At 37.1% G+C, this 18,302-nt stretch overlaps 1 protein-coding gene across 11 annotated transcripts in view; it reads right to left on the reverse strand.

Moving 5' to 3' along the window:
* The window catches only part of PTPRM (protein tyrosine phosphatase receptor type M), a 453,496-nt gene that overhangs the window by 54,339 nt on the left and 380,855 nt on the right, over positions 1-18,302 (reverse strand). For all 11 annotated transcript variants that reach the window (XM_039549187.1, XM_039549181.1, XM_039549179.1 and 8 more), the window contains 2 exons: positions 6,095-6,182; positions 13-89 (listed from right to left, as the gene is read on the reverse strand). In XM_039549187.1, coding sequence (XP_039405121.1) covers positions 13-89; positions 6,095-6,182 — 165 coding nt within the window. The remainder of the gene's footprint in view (positions 1-12; positions 90-6,094; positions 6,183-18,302) is intronic.

An 18,302-nucleotide genomic window follows, 5' to 3' on the forward strand; every position in this document is an offset into this window, starting at 1 on the left:
CAGGATACGCACATCAATATAATTCCCATTGATGTAATCGGAACTTGTTTCTCCTTCAATAGGCTGCAGTCTCACTCGAGAATGATCATCTGCAGTGGGAACAATGGAGAAGAAAAAAAAGTAATTAAAGACATATTGAGGAACAAAGACTTAATCAAAATATTCCTTTAAAGTCAAACTAAAACCTTAGCAGTTGCAAGTTCATGCTCATTTTGTTGGTTATGAAAACTGTATCTACATTTAATTCACATTTCAGTCATTCACAGGCTTTCCAAATCCCATCTGATTTTCAGTATGAATTTCTTAAATCTTCTAATGTGAAACCCATTACAATTATGATTTTTGCCTTGATCCCCCCTGCTTTTGTCAATAAAATAACATTAAGTTGTCACAAGTTTAATAATTTTGAAATGCTTCTGCCAGTACTCAAAAGAAGCTGAAGTCATTCAAGACACACTGCCACCTCAGAGTTTTTGAAGGAAACTCATTATGTTTTCAGTAAGAGAGAAAGCAAAACAAAGTAATGGCAAAACCCAAGCAGCCAGACAATGGCTTCGTCACTGAACTTTGCTCCACTGTGGTCATCTGTATCTGTCCAGGACTGTGAAAACATTTCCAACTTAATTTTCTAAATTCCAATCCGAAACAGTATGGCATGAATTCATCTCATGTCAGCTGCCTCATAATCGCTATGAATAGCAACACTGCTAGAGGCTAGTTCCCACCCTGCAGAAGAATATCTGTAGGCTGGCAGGGCTCCTTCTTCTCGGAGACTTCGTAAGCTCCCCTCGACTCTCTTAGTTCAAAAGCAACCAAACATAAAGGCTTTTGCAGAATGCTGCACAAGATGTTGATAAAACAATTTGAGGGTAGGATCTCAAGGGTGGAGAGCTGGTAAGCAGCCACTTTACTGCTGCTTTGTTTATGAGGTACTCTTGCTAATTAGATACCTGTGTATTATTGTTTTGCTGCCTGATTTCTGAGCTAATATAATTTGCAGCTGATTGACAGACCTTCATGATGGTCATTATTTTTTTGTTAATGTAAATAATCATTAAAACACCTGAAACTTCCCACACGTGTTCTGAACAGCTATTTCTGAAGCTTTAAAATTCCTAAAAGATAATGAATAAATGAAAGAATATGAAGTGGCTTAAAAACCCAACTTCATTATAAGTAGCAAAATATCATCCCACATTATGGTAGAGGAAGAAGAGGGCAAGTGCTTCTTAAAATAGCATTGTTTTAGAATTGCAAGTCAAGAGACAAATTGATCAAGGTAAATTCTTTACCTCGTCCTCTTTTATGCTCCAAGTCTTGAGAACTAGAGATCTCAGAGCCTGGGATTCCCTTGGGAGAGAGAAAGGGCATGCTACAACCCCAAACACTGTAAATCAGAATGAATTAAAATTCCATCTCCAGGTTCCACACAGGTCTTACATTGCTATTTTCTTGGGATTATTTCACTCAACAGTCTTCAAGAATGAGCTTTTCAAACATGCTGGAATATTGGAATCAGTTATGTTAATCAGGTTAGCTTTTTCAGCCTCTGTATTCTTTCCCAAGAATTAAAATTTATAGAGCTGTGACCTTCCATTACATAACCCCTGCTTGTCTGACTCTACCAAGCTATGCTTATCCAAGTGCTTTGCTATTCTATGCTTAATTAAGCTATTTATCAGTTTCTTCAGAACAGAGATTCGGCTCACAGGACCTTAATCCTAAAAATCCATCTTACTTAAGAAAGATACCACGGAACTTTCTAAGCTCCAGCCATGGCTGCTGCTTTTACAGTTTTGGGACCTGATCCAACTTCTTCTAAAGTCAGCAGACTCAGAAGTCAAGCTTGTTTGGACTCATGTATATATATATTCATCCATATTTTCATGATTTCCCACATCGTTGCCTTACAGGCGTTCTCACCAGCACAACTCAGTCTAGTAAAGATCTACACTTTTGTACTCCTTGAATTACACAGGGCACGGCTCAGTTGTCTAAGCATAAAACGTCTCATGGCACTTTATGTAGCCACCAGGATATACTGCCTAGCTTTCAGCTGCCACTATGGAATAACACGTCTCTCATGTGCCGCATTCGTTGGTCTTGCACAGATGTCCCGGGTCACCTGAAATGGCACCACATGTCTATATTTAGGTAACTGAAACCCCTATTTGATCACTGGCATAGAAATCAGTTCCATATTGGGCAAAACAACCTTAGATTTCCCTCTTAGATACATCTTAAAAACGTAACTTCCTGTTATTTGTTTTTGACTGACTTATACAATTGAGTAATATGCAGTGGTATCTTTTCTTTGTTACTTTCCTTGCAATAACTCTTGCTTTGGATTAAGCAAAATAAAGAAGTTACTTCATACCTATATCTTCATATCACCTCTTTGCCTTTTTTCTTCTCATGTGAATCTTTTTTAGTACTGCATTCTCAGCTAAGTTTCTGGGAATTCTGGAGGTAATGGTCTGTCCATTACCCATTCATTTGCAGTGGAACTGGAGTGACCCCCTTTTTTTATTGGTTTGAGAATTCGAGTTAACTCCTTACTGCATGGCAACACTTGTTAAATTGCAAAAAAATCCTTATGTCAACACAAAGAAGTGTCACTGTGTCTAGGCTATGCTTATGTCAAGCAGATTTAAAACTAAGAGGCACACAAGCCATATTCTTCAACATGTGTGTTGATTTTTAAATAGCCTCTAGGTTAACTGTCCAGATTTTTAAGGTATTTTTTTCCTTTATACTTCAGCTGCTCTTGACAATTTGTGTAGCTTTTAAATACTCCCTTTTTCCATCTCATTGTTACTTCGATACCCTTACATTAGGAGATCTAATGTAACTTTCCACTGATCACTTAAGCTTTCAAAATTAGTTATCTTAGAATAAATTTGTCTTTGTAGAATACGGTACTAGATAATGAATATAAGCATTTTATTCTCTCCTGCCTCATGTTACTTACAACATATATATGCCAGCCTGCAGACTGATCTCTAACAAGCCCCTTGAGCAGCTGGTCTATTAGCATGCCCAGGCAATGACTCCTTCTTGGGATGTGCCTTCCCGATTCTCTGCAAATCAAATCTTTTGTAAATGTCTCACCTGAAATCTTTAGCTGCTTTAAAAAGCTGTGATCAATACTCTCTTCTGATTTAGTCAATACTGAGTTAGGTAAAAATAAAGACAGAACCCCTTCCATTCCCAAATCACCTCAAGATCTCTCCTGAGGAAAAAAATGAATAAATTTTACCAAAATCCATGCATAACCCCACACAATTATGGCAGAAACATAATTTTTCTTAGGTGAAGAAAGATTAATTTAGCAGATTCATGCTGGGTTTAGTTCCTAATGAGAAAATCCACAGGTTTTTTTGTTCAGTAGAGGAGGAGCATGTTTCCTGTGGTGACTGGATTGTGACCATGATTCAACTTTTTGTAGCCACTGTCATACAGTGGGTAGGGCATGCTTGTAGCCAATTAAATGCACATCACTTGGGTAACAAAAAGCATATTACAATTTTGACAAGCTCCTGCAATGCTGGCCGCTTAGTGCTATTGTTTTAGTTCCCTCTGAGAACAATAATGACTACAAGCAATAATCTAACAGTAGTATCTTGGGAAAAATTTAAATGAAGAGGGTAAATGGAGAGAAAAAAAATATGCTTTGCAGAAAAAATATATATTTCATTATAATCATGTACCCATAGTCAGCGGCATCTGAACCACTGGATTTTTAAGTGTTTGAACATAGCATAAAAGGGGAATTTATTAAAATGCTTTTAAGCGAAAGCATATACTTTACACAGTTATTTGGGACAAATTTTAGAAAGTAGAGCATTCAAATTGTATTCTCAGACTCTGAGAAATGCAATCATTTATCCAGAAGAAAAACACATAAAATAATTAAAAAGTTAACTACGCATTTGCATACACGTATTTAACAACAACAAACAACAAATTGAGCTACAAACTGTGGGCAGTTTCAGCTTTTCTTTTAAGAGACTGCCTTTAATTCTAGTAGATCTTAATTTTAACTTGTGTTATCTTTGTTTTCACAGCCACATAGACAGGAAGTGTTATTGATAAAAACTCCATCCAACTCCCTCCTTCTGCTAAATACTGAGGACATTTCAAGTAAATTGAGATCTAAATGTCCTGAGTTATATTTGGCCTCTTAGAAAGCCTCTAGTATCACTTGTAATTGTCATTGATTTGTGTATCTAATATCTTTTATGTGTTCTCCCTTGGCTATTCATCACTTGATTACCTCAGACATAAAGCACTTGCAGTTTTCTGGTTTTCTTCAACCAAAGGATGTCAAAGTGCAAGACAATGTCTAACATGACATTAAAGAGGGGAGTGACACACTAAACCTGACTACAAGAGAAGATCTATGGTAATAGGCTTGGGCTGGAAACAAAATTTCACAAAGCAAGGATAAGCATTAAACTGCTTTGTATTTCTTATTTTTGCCTTCAATATTTTTACTTAAATGATTAGCTGTTACTCATGTAATGTATTGCTATATCCTCATAAAAAACCAAGTGTGTTACACATTAAATATTGCTTGGACGGAAACAAGCAAAACCACATCTAGCTAACTTACCTGCTTTTGTATATGCACCAGCCCATCATGATAATCCCATTTCTCTAGAACATTTAATTTCCTTTTCGAGTATATAGCACAGTGTACATCCGAAATACATAGCAATACTATCATGGCCACTCAAAACTATGTTGCAGATCATCTCTTGCTTAATTTGCCTCTGCCTCCACGTGTATTTCCTGTGGGTTCTCATTCTGCAGCAAGCTACAGAGCTGTTTTCTGTTTGCAGTCAGTCTCAGCCCATCTGGGCCTATTCACATCACCTACTGTAGATCACTAAGTTGGGAGCTGTTCTCTCTACACTCTTTACACATGCACTGCAGAGAGGACTTCCTGAGGTGGTGATTCAGAAGCATTCAAATGGGCTCTATTTTGAACCATTTCTCCACAAGACCTGTTCTTCTCTCTGTCAAGTCCACGTGGTTCACTGATGAGGAAACCTAAGCAGATATGTGCCTGGACAAGCACCTGGAATAGGTGCTGAAGTTAGTGGAAACAGGCACTACATACTCCTTCCACAGGTCCTCCGACTGTTCAGACAATCAGCACAGCTTATTCTTCTCTGCTGTCCTGTGTACCTGGGATTCTACATGATTTCTGAACTCCAGCAGTACCATTAAATGATGCCTCCTTAAAGACCACCCCTCACTTTCATGCTTACAAAACAAGGTGATGGCTGCTTATTTCTCTGCTTATACCTGCTCATCTGGCTGGCTATTAGAAACACATACACTCCACATCTTAAATTTAGATTTTAAAGGGAAAAAACAGGGAAAGGATCATCTCCTACTTACACACTGAGAACTTAAAGGTTGAAGTGCAACAACATCAGTGTGTAAATAATATAATTTTACTGAACTTGATATATTTCCTGCCTCCATGTTCATGTGCAGCATCTCTAGTCACAATGCTTTAGAATTCTCATAATGCGAGATTTAGGGGTTACTAACCAAAGCATGTTATCATGTTCTCAAGTTATTTGATTATTAGTATGTCTAATCTTTATTAAGCCTGGCATTTTTAAGTAAAACATATGGTTTACCTTTTTTACCTTAGACTCTGTCTAGCATAAGCCAGGGTAGTTGTCTCTGTTACTGTGGAACACTTAAACAGCAGTATTGTCTGCTCCTGCAATATCCAGAACACAATACCAAGGTATTGATGCGATCATGGGTACTCTTGTGCTAAGCTGACAAGAGCAGTTTGGGACCTGTTAGAGCTGAGTACTGGTTAAAGGTGTCATTCTCCATTAGCCAAATGCTGATCACAGGACAGAAAGTATACAGAAGGGCAGTTGAGAAAATGCATTAAATCTGACATTTCTCAAAAAAAACCCCAAAACCCCCATCTTCCCTCATTTTTATCTTCTTAATTAGGGAAAAGGAATATAAGCCTGATGTGAGCACAAGGCTGGTGGTCATTCTTACCCAGTTCTGAAGGGAAGTTAACAAAGTGCACAATTATGTTGTCAACACTCACATGCAATGATATTCCCATATCTATTTTTCATTCTGTTCTCATCTTTCTTAGCTGAATCCCACGGTGCAGACTGTCCTTCAAAGAAACTCTAAAAAAAGGAAAGAAAGTGACATTAAGAAAAGCAGGCAGCAACAGTTACCTTATGGATAAACAAAAGAGAAAGGCAAACAGTACTTGTGGGTATTGTTGTTAAAGTGTCATTTAACTGATTCTTTTATTGAGCAAAAACATGAGTCTCCTGTTTAAATGGTATTTATGCATAGCTCCAGATGTTACTTAAAATTTGACATGAGATTATCTGTGTAATAGCAAGAAGAATTATTTGCAAGTGAAGTGCTATTAAACCTTTCCAAATCTGCGTTCTTGCAACAGTGAGAGTCCTTCATTTGTGCTACCCAGATTCCCCGTATAGTTCTCATACACACACACACATGAAGCTGAAGGAGCTTCATCATCAGTGTTGGAGTTGCTCCAGTATTTGGTGTAGAAATTACAGACTGTACTGATACGTTTTATTTTTGACATACCCCAAGTTTCATTTACTTGTTGGCAGACAACCTCACGGATCCAAACATTTAAAAAAGGCATTTAAAAAACCATGGATTCAACTAGCACACATGTCTTTTTTCCCTTAAGCACAATTTATGACGCCACCATGATGATTATTTTCTCAGAGAATAAAACCAATGTCATTTTGTGAAAGATATAATCTCATATTCACCCAATCTCTGGGCTCTAGCTAACAAATCTCATGTAAATAAGAAAGTTGAAGGTGCTAAAAGTTTATTTTTACATTAATAAAACACAGAAGCTGCCAAAAGGGCAGCAAGCAAGTTGTTATACCCTATCTGTCCTGTGCTTTCTGTGATGTAAAAGAGCATTCGCACAATCTCTTAATTTATACATTATATCCGTAAGTTGTATGACAAAGATGCATTTTAAAAATTCTTACAGAAATATTAATCTTGTGTTAAAAACCACTTAGTTGCCAAGCAAATTACTGTAATTCTATCATGACTGTTGCCAGCCTTAACTGATATTTTCATCTTTTTACTAGAATGATCAGGAGATGAAATCTTTTGTACCACACTAAATAGGGAAAACATTGGGAAGTTTGTATCTCTTGCAAGATCTCAACACATACTGAGGGTTTAAAATAGATAATGCCCATTAAATGGTCTACCCTTAGTGTCCTTCGCCCTCAAATTCGAAGAAGATTGTTTTTCAAATCCCAATGATTTCCAATAACAAAGAGCATAAAAGTCAAAACAAACCCTTGAACTCTTGTGGAAGTCCACAGAACACAAGGGCATGCAGTGTCTAAAATGGGTATTCTTTTAGTAAGTTCACTTGAGTACCAGTTTCCAACTTATGATCTTGAAATTCCTGGGAATATAGGGACTACTTCTAAAATGTTTATAAATAGTAACTCAAGAAAACCAGAAGCCTTGTCAGTGGCTTCAATTCGTTTTTCCTTCATTTCTCCGCACTTCCTTAGAAAATTTTTAATGGTTTGGAAACTGAAATTATTAAAACCCACTAATACAAATAAATTTCCCCTTAATAATAGCATACCATCATTGGGTACAGCTCTGAGAAACACAGATTGCTACCAGGATAGAGAAGTGGAACCCTGTGAATCCCAAGATGATTTACAGCTTTGGGGCTCTTTGCCAAGAAGGCGTCAATCGTTATCTGATTACAGATTTGCCAGTGGCATCTAAAACAAGCAGGCCCTCCCACTCTAGAGCACTTTCAGCTCAGGCTGGATGGAAATTACTTTTCTAATAAGTCCAACCAAACTGCATAAGGCAATGGGCAAAGATCTATGTCTCAGTTTCTTGCGAAGTTCACACTCTCAGACAACACTGGGTGATGAGCAACTAAACACAGTTAAAGGCAAAGTAGAGATGGAAATGTTCAGCAGCAAGCTCCAAAGACAACAAACTAACAATTCATCTCATCTAAAATTTGATGTGGATTTTGCATTTCAGACAGCCAGGCAGACTACTGAAAATTCTAGTTTTCTTACAGTTCTTCTTCTAGAGACTAGTGCACAGAATTGATCCGTAAGACACTACCCAGCAAGTGGTTTTGAGTTTAATTCACTGAGCATTACATGTGCTGTTACAGAGGAAAGAGTCCTGCTGACACAGCTTCTGAGCCTACACCTTGCAATACGGAAGACTCAAATATATTCCAAGGGACATCTTGCTTCTTTCAGTCCCACTAATGAACTTTTACAAAATTGCTTTAACCCAATCAAATAAAATCAGTCTCTGGAGGCAACTGGGAAAGACTGAGATGGTGCTGAATTCAGGGAATGCGCAGGGAATGGGCAATGTACTGCTTTCGGAAACTCGTCTGGGTCTCATCGGCAATGTATGAGTTCAATTTCTTCCACCTGTTTGGCACTTCTGAAAACAATGATGAGTTTAATGAGCCTTACAGAGAAACCATCTCCTCACAATATACTTGCAACACAGATAATTCTGCTCTTTAGAATAGATATATATCAAACCTCACACAGCAGCAAAAACCAGGAAACAGATTTACATTTTCCAGCTACTGCTTACTGACTTCACTTTCTTTACTGAAAATGTACTATAGAAAAAGAACTTCAGATATATATTTTTCTTTGAGTTTTTATCAATAAATTAGTGAATGAAATAAAACACATCACATAGGGAAAATAAGACATAATTCATGTAGATCCATTTTTCTTTTAAATTCATTTTGGGATACACACTGGTATTACAGTGAGAAGAGTACAGCAAAGATAATTTGAAGGAAGAGGTATTACAGTGCAAAAGCATAAAAAGAAACACTTATTGTAAAAGACAGCTGGAGTGTCATTTCCTAAATTCCCCATGTGCTGCCATTACACAAACTGCAACAGAATGATAATCCACAATGTATTATAAGGAGAAATCTCATTTGTCCCACAAAGAACAGAGCAGATATGTCATAACAGATGATCTGTCAAGATCTTTCCTTACTTGTGAGAAATACACGTTTCATTACAGAAATTTTTAAAATCTCTTTCCTGACATATCACTCTCCAAGGATGCTGCTGCACAGCAGCCCACACATTATCTTTGTGGCTATTCATTCTAATTCATCCTTAGAAGTTCCTTAAAATTGTGGACCCTTAGGAGGAAATATGGCCCCCAAACAGCTTCACTCCACCAAATGCTTGGTAAGGGCAATGGAGAACCAAAAATGAGTATAGGACATTTCTCAAATAATTTAAAATAAGCATTTCTTCAACTCAAAATCACACAGAACCTTGGCTACCCAGCCTCCGTGATCTTCTTGAAAAATGAAGTGTTCTTCAAGCCAGCTGTTTTTACAGCAGACATTTCAGTATGCATGTCAACTGTCATTCTGTCAGTAGAAAATATTTCAATAATCAGGATAAAACACTTTCTGAAGAAAAATTAATTACAGAGAACTGCTTTATATGCAACATGAAAACTGGTCAGTGATGCAGCAGCAGGATCATCTTAGGATGAATGTGATACTTTTGCGTGCTTTAACTCAATACTGCAGTGCTTTCCATTAAAAATTAAATATTTGCCAAGGGCTAATTCACTGTGACCCTCAGACTAGAAAATAACTGCAATATCTCAAATGAGAGGGGGAGATAATAATTGCAAATACAGATTTTTTAAAATTATTCCCTTTCCTCATTTAAAATTCATAAGGCCAAAAAATATTGGAAAGGACCTGTATAAAAGTACAGTTTGAATAGGCTGGAATGAGGGTAACAGGGTGAGATCTTCAGAATAAAATTTGTATCTCTGTTGATTGTCATCTTTGCCAACACACTTTCTATCCTAGATTTCATGGTTCCAGATAAGGACACAAAAAATTTACATCTGTGTAAGTGCTTTAAGATCTGCAAATGTAAAGTGTGGAATTACTATTTTTATTATTAATCAAAAACCAAGCAGCAACTTTTTCAAAAAATACTTTGTAGTTGCTAGGTGACAACAGTGTAGTCTCCCACAATGTCATTTACAAAAAGCAAGCTCTCACATGCAAAGAAATGAGAAGTTAAGGACATAATAAATCTTGCTCTGCCTACTTAATAAGCAAGAATATTATTTGTAGGTACAAAGAAATGCATATTGCACTGTGTAACAGTCTTCAGTTTGACCTGTGGATTTGTTTTCAAGTGTTTGGGTCTTTATGGTATCTGATTTTCTCTATTGACTCATAGTTTCTTCACTGATAACATTAATCTTCCATTGTTACTTCTGAATAACCAGATGAAGATGTATTTTAACAACACTGGTAATTTGACCTATCCAGTTACAAATACCTCTGGATTTGTTTTTAAGTTACACAACAGAGAGTTATGCACCCTGTCTACTTTAGGTCAGACCAGACAACTAACAGTGGTCCTAATGGAGGTCCTTGTCTAAACTCAATTAGCTAGAGAAGAAACTTTTATTTCTACTATAGTCCTTTGAATTGAAGCTAAATTAGATGCCTAAAATGCCCTGAATTTGATAGTGAAGATTCATTACTAGTTTAACACCAATGCTGTGTCCATTTTGTATGTGGAGATTACAGATGGGAAAAAATGCATCCATTACAGTCTGAGTTAAGATCCTAGGGTCACATTAAACTCTTTTTATTTACAAACCCCAGTAAATATACATTTATTTTTAAGCAAGTCCATAAATGTTTGGAGGACAAGGATCTTCAGGCTCATTTAATGAAAACTGCAAGATGTGTGAGTGCAGTAAATCTGTCAGTTCATTGGATTTTCAGTATTCAGAATCTGCTAAATATCTGGCATGTGAGGATGTTCTTGTGACTTAACAACATTAACTGTTCTTTTTTTAAACAGAAAATGAAAATCATCACATTCAGTTTGTTGATAATTGAGTATTTAGACTATTAAGGAATTAAAAAGGGTCACTGATAGTTACGTTAAAAGAAATCTGCAGGGAGATCCAAGCTATTAAACAACATTTTTAATCTTCTAGACACTTTAAGTGAAGCTTTCATCATTGAAAATGCATCACCTGTAGGTAATAGATCTTCCCAAGTGTTTGCAAGCAGTGGTAACTGATGGCAACCCACTGCATGCAAGCAGCTCTTCGTACTACAGTCATTGCTTTGGTCACTGAGAGCATCTGTGGATGACAGCCTGCCACTAGAGAATATATTCACCATCAGCTTTTCCTTCTCTGTCAGCTTCAATCACTGAGAATTATGTCCAGTTTTCAAATAATGGAATTTAAAAAAAACCATTTTACTGCGCCTGCCCTTGAAAAGTGTGTGTTGCAAGAGCCAATGTGAAAATCTATCTAATCAATGTAAACTGCCTTCAGCAGCTAAAAAGCACTTACTGGTGCATTACTGTAGCCTAGGTCTGAACACAGAAGAAAAAAACCCCAAAACCCAACAGACTGTTGCAAATAGAATATATTGATGCTAATGCTAAAACTTGTTGTGTTCAGATTTTTCTGGTAAAATTAGCCTGATAGGTTATATAAAGTTTCCTCTGCGTGAGATAAAAAATGCAGATCAGTTTTAAAGCACATACAGAGTTGTAGTCTGACATACAGCACCTCTCTGATATTGCTCCTGATGCTCCTTTATGTGGTTGTTCCTACTTGAACTGATGTAAAAAACCCCAGAAACATCCACTCAAAGTTTTGCATAGCCAGAGGTAGGAAACAGTCTTTTCTTTCTCAGGTGCATTTAGGTTAGTCTGCACGACACATGAGAAGAAGAGTAGGAAAGCAGAAGTGCTTCTGGTCTTTTGAGACACTAAATATCATGCATAAACCTGCATTAAATGGTGAAATGGAAGAGGAACCATTACCTCCTCCACTAACTGCAGCATGCCTTACTTAACACTCGGATTTCAAACCCAGGACTAAAACCACACAGTAAGAAAAAACCTGGTACTAATTCTGTGATTGCATTGGTGTGCTCATTTTTCAGAGGCAGTGCTTTCAATTAGTGCACTTCCTAATACGCTTGTATTTTTAAAGTCACATGCTTTGCTACTTCCTGGACAACTGGCCAGTCTAGCCAAGCTGTAGCAGCACAAAGAAAATGTATTGATATGATCAAACTGCTTCAGTATGGTACTATAAATGACACAGATACTTGTAGCACTCAGCATGTGTAGCTCTAGTTGACAATAGCATTGGGAAATACACATGAAATTTAGTTAATGCTATAGGACAAGAGAGTAGCTCACTAGCTCACTAGAACAGAGAAGCAACTTAAGTGAAAGTGACTTGTCAGTCACTGTGAAAATTGTGAAGGTGTTGTACACCTTCAGGAATAGCACATCCTGAGTGCCAGCCATGCTGAAGGCTGGTTTTTAGGTGCTAAGTGCATTTGAACAAGATAATCAAGAATAAGGGGGTTTTTTGTACCCAGTCCTGTATCTGACAGTGTCTAGAATTCCTTGGGGAAATGACCCAGAGGATGAGATGACCAGAGAGACACTGTAGGAGAACACACGGCATGGTTGGAACCACCACACAGACCCACCCAACTTCTTTCCTGGAATGTGCCCTCTCCTGTGGAATGGAAGTTGTGTGATTTGTAAAGCTGCATATATCGGTGATTGAAATATTTTGGTAGCTTAGTATATTCAGTCTCCAATAACCCATTGTCATTTGGTCTTAAATCATGACAAGGCTGCAAAAAAGAATGTCATAGAGTACTTCTGTAATAACTAACAAAGAATTACTTTCCATATCTTTTTAACCCAACCCATTTAAGAGATCTGTTGGTGTAACTTCTTATCTTGGTATCTAATACTGAAAGTAACACCTGAAACTAACTTGCAATATTCAACAGCAGGAATAGAAATCTTTATAGATTCTGCAGAGCGGTCTAAAGATCTGACAGATAACCAACCTAGTTTTGATAGGCTTTTAGAGCCACTTCCATCTTACCCACTTAAGTTTCAAAAACTCCATTACTTTAATTCCTTTAAAATTCTTTAAGACTTCCGTATAAGGAAAGATTTTAGAAATACGGTGAAATGTGAATTAATAAGAGGACTGCAATAGAACATACAATTAAAATTCTAATTTAGAAACTCATTCCCTGGCATACTAGACAGCAATAACTTAACCTCATTAATCTTCCTGATTTATCTCCAGCAGAAAAATAACAGTCTGTTGATAGGATTTCATGATCCTTTTTTACAGAAAGGACCCTCTGGGTACAATATGCACCCTTGTACTGTAACTAATGTGCAGGATATATTATTTTTAACTTGTGTGTAGGAGAAAATAAAGTTGGTCTCAAGCAGTGCTTATTTCCTCTTATGAAAATGGATTTCCTGCTTTTGGAGGATTTAACGAATACTTTTTATGTACATCATGTGGGATTTTCTTATCTCCCCATTCCTCCCCACGTTTTTTTTTCTTCACACAGTATGTAAATAAAAGTTCTATTCATAACCATCATATCTGTATACTTTCAAGAAGAGTGTGAACTTGAGCAACACTCATGACTGTAACGTCTGTAAATATAAAGTGAATGAACACAGGCTACTCTGAATACCAACTAGTTCTGTGCTTTGATAGGAAACCAGAGAAAGAAATTGATGACCACACAAGCACTATCCATCCTTTTGTGAACAAAACTATCTGCTTCATTAGTCATTAACTGTGCCATCTCCTTGCTACCTCCCCACGTTGTTACAAAGGATGTAATTACATGTTAATCGTACACATGAGTAAAAAATGGTGCAGAATTGTTTATTTCTTACAGAGGAATCCTACCTACCAAGACACATGTATTTCTTCACAACAAGGATAGTGAGGCACTGGAACAGCGAAGTTGTGGATGCCCCATCCCTTGAAGAGTTCAAGGCCAGGTTGGATGGGGCTCTGAGCAGCTAGGGAGAGGTGTCCCTGTCCATGGCAGGAGAGGAGGAACGAGAGGATCTCTGAAGTTCCTTCCAACCCAAATCATTCTGGGATTCTATGATTTACACAAAAGGGGCAGGACTCCAGGTCACATACAGTCCACTGGATGTGTAAGTAAGGTAAATTCTAAATTGACTTCTTTATACTATCTTTGGAAGGGTAATGTGTAAATACCTCAAAGGACTTGGACAGAAGGAAAATACTCAATCTGGTCACTATGACATGGTTTGAATGAGGCCAAAATGGAGCGGTATCTTAAAATGTTGTATGAAGGCAGAGACATTGAATTTGAGCTAATGCAGGTCTCAAAGGTAACCAGATTTTTCACTTCTTGTTTTTCATTTCGAATTTTTATTTAGGAAACTCTTTTTAAAGTCCCTTTCTGCCAAGCAAACCATTCCTTCCACAATGCTACTTAGAACTCAGAGGTACATCACTCCTAGATTTTCTCTATTGTACTCAGAATTTTATCAGGCAAAGAAAAACCAAACTGGTTTTAGGTACCTTAGAGCTTTGAGAATATTATTTGGAATCTTTCTGTGCACTTCAAATTTTAATTCAAAAAACTAATAAAAGATTTAAATATTTTTTTCTGAGTCTAGCCCATTTTTCCTCCTAAAGATTAGCACTTTGGTATTTGATTTACTTTACAAATAATAAAAGCTTGCCCCAGGGAATGGTTTCAAAGAACTAATGAAATATTATTAAAGTAGAGCATAAAGATACAATGTGCTGTGAAAAAAGAAGGCAAGGACTACTTCTTCCTACAGTAAAGAGAAGAGTTTGCAATTTCTTTAAAATGTAACCAAAAAATAAAAAGAAAACAAAAGGAAGAAAAGAAAAAAGAAATTAAAATGAAAAATTCAGAGTGAGAAAGAGGGAGAGGGAGGAGAAGAAGAAAATATAAAAAAAATTTAGTCACCAGAAGAAAAAGTCTGCATTTGACTGAAGTGGTAAGCTTTGTGTTGCAGTCATTAAACTTTTCTGTTCACTTGTTGAAGTGATTGATGAGAGCTACTTCACTCATTGCCTAGATATGCCTAGATATGTAACGAACAGAAAAGGCTTAATGATTCAAGAAACTCCTTCTGACGTGGGAAATACTTTCCATGGAAAAATAGTTATTTTCCATGACTTGACTGACACTGTAAGCCTGCTACATTATTCTTTGAGCAACTATATTATTTGAAAAGAGACTATGTATTTAATACCAGTGTACTTCTGCTTACTGAAGATTATTTCTAATGAAAGGTGATCGACATTAAAACTGGTGGACACATACACTGATAAGAAAGGTGACTTCTGACATATTTCTAGCTAATCCAGTAATATTTTTGTCTGATTTTATCTGAATTCATCATTGTAATTGAGACAGTGCTCTGAGCTCAGAATTCACAAGAACTGCCTGACTTTATCAGCTAACCCAAGCACAGAAAACCCAGTAAGATCTTCAAATCCCCTGTAAAGACAAGCTGTTTGTGGTTTAGAACCATGCAATTTGGAAAAACCTTCAATGTAATAAAATTCCCTGAAGCAACAGAAAACGGCATGTGGAGAAACAAAACAAAAGCAAACAAATGTTGAATTTGAAAAGTGAATGAACCCCTCCCCTATCTTCATCCTAGCTGTAATGTACACTCAGCTGATCTAACCTTTCAGAAGTGATAAAGCACCCCTCAGATTTGGCTCACTAAGTGGGCCTCAAGGGTTTCCGTAAGTGTATCTCGGCTGCTCTAGTTAATATAGTTTGAATAGAAGATAAGAGAGAAACAAAGCTCAGATAATAAGATTTTAATTCTGCTACAGGGCGACACTGACATCACATTTAACTACAAGATAAAAGCCAGAGTACACTGGGCTGCACAGATGGAACACAAATATTTTGCACACTGTTGTTTTTCCCTGTGGATAAGACAGAACTTTTCAAGGGAAGTAAGAGCAGTATGGTATGCTAGAGCAGATAAAGGTCTACTTGCAGTGCCCTTTCAAAAAAAGGATAGCACTTCATTGTGCTGGCTCATTACATTTTTTGATCTTCACAGGAAACTTTGGTGCCTCAATGTCTGCTTTCTTTGTTTGCAAATACACTGTTTGCTAGCATATATAGTCAGTCATTCCTCTGGGCTTGACTTTTAGCCCAGCATTTTCCTTGTTCTAAAGAAAAAGATCTCCCATCTTAAAGCTACATGTCTACTTACCACTTTTCCTGACTGGCACCCAGTCCCTGAGCTTATCATTTGCTACACTCTTGCTTCAGAGAGAGCAGTAATGGGTCACAGCAGAGCCACTGAGAACTTCCACAGCAACGGGAGCTCCCACTACTTCACTGTCCAAAAATCCTGGCTCTGGGTTTTAAAGTTATGTTTCCTTTTCCCAGACATCCCTCTGCAGGCTCTCACTCTGTAATTGTTTCCTGTCAATCATCTTCCCTTTGGACAACTGCACACTTACTGGAAAGGTGGGTAAATACTTTGAAAAAGATGGTATTGGTCCTAGATGATTTCCCATCTCTCTGAGAAACTAGTCAAAGAACAATACAGAGTATTTAAGTGCATATAAAGATAATAAGCATAAAAATAGTAGAGGTAGTAATGGGATTGACAATGATGACAAGTGTTGCTGTCAATTGTTAACCTAATTATTTTTAATTTGCTCACTGTACACTGACAGACAGCAGCACTTCAACAGCCCCAAGACTACTCGTTAGAACAAACAGTGTTTGCTTAGGCACACTAATGAAGAGCAGCAGCTCACCAACCTGAATTGCCTTATTTTGATGTTTGAAATGTATATACAGCACTTTCTCATTCCAAGAGAGGTAACCCTGCAGTAATTCATCAACCAGGCTTAAAACCAGACAGATGACTCATATATAATACATGGAATCAAGGCTACTCAAATGACCCAGGCTCAGCTAATGGGTAATGTGTAGTGGAACTGCTCTGTGGAAGTTAACAATGCGCGAGGGGCAAAAGGGGTTGCTGTCCCTAAATGCTCTTATTTGAAGAGCAGTTCTGCATCATTCATCTAACATCAAGTATATGGTACTAATACTTCCTCAGTAGAAAAATGCAATACGTATGTGATAGTTCCACTACAGCATGTATCCCCAGGAGCTTATTGATGGACATTTGGATCGTCCAGCTCTCCTTCCATGTCATCAGCTATTATATTCCTGATGCCTGAGAGAGAAACTTTCAAAGAGCTTTGAAAAGTCTTCTGAACTTGTACTGACCTCGTGCAAGTATCTCTTCTTCCTTCTTATTTATCAATCACACAGCTACATTCAGAGAATATACTCTGCAAGTGAAATAAGTACTGAACTAACAGAAAAAATTTATCTCCAGCAATACTGATGGAGATGAGAATTTGAGTGTCATGAGTTACTTACTGTACAGATGTGCAACAAGGATGTCTCTTCTCCTCTAGTTTGGTGGTTTTACAATTGCGATGTACAAGCAACAGCACAGTTCAGTAAATTAACAACTCAAATGTAACTCACAGCAAACAGACTCCAGCAAAAAAAAAAAAAAAAAAAAAGTGAAGAAAAGTGCCATTGTTTGACAGAACAGTCTTTTTTTTCTAAAGGACAATATGGTGAGGACATGAAGGTGAGTTGTTTATGAAGTAAAGAGAGCTAACTGAAAAGTTACCAAGTCTGTGTTAACAAAATGGATTACAAAATATGAAACTTAACAAAGAAATAAAGGGTTAGTCACAAAGAAAAAACTCAGTGCAAAATATTGTTTATATTCAGAGCCTTAAGAACAGAAAAGGAGCAATCATAGTTCTGCACTTAGATCACACCTATGACATTATTCTGTGGATTTTCTCCTAGTGTTCAGGACCCTTCTGAACGTGTCACCTAGCTACTCGTTTGTTCAGATTCTGATCTTGCTGAGTATCAAAACAATTCTTCAGTAATGAAGATTGAGGTTTAATGACTTGATGTATAATTTTGGCTTTTCAATCTGCTTCTTGATTTTCTCTTTTGCATAAACTGAACAAAACACAGCAATTTATCAGCAATCCATGGACATTTCAAGATTTATATACATTGCAGCTCTAAATTTTTATTCTACATTTCCTTTCATTAGAACACTGCACTCAAGCTAGATTAATTGAGGGAAGCCAACATTATAACAGCTCTGCTGAATAGCAGCAGATGCCTTTATTCTCTGCATCCCTCTATAAAACAAAACTTTAAAAAATTTGAGTCTCTATATAAATATTTCCCTTAGAAGACAATACAAAGATTCCAGGCATCTGTTTCTCATTAAGCCAAT

This window comes from Corvus cornix, chromosome 2 (genome assembly GCF_000738735.6).
Source record: "Corvus cornix cornix isolate S_Up_H32 chromosome 2, ASM73873v5, whole genome shotgun sequence".
NCBI lineage: Eukaryota > Metazoa > Chordata > Aves > Passeriformes > Corvidae > Corvus > Corvus cornix.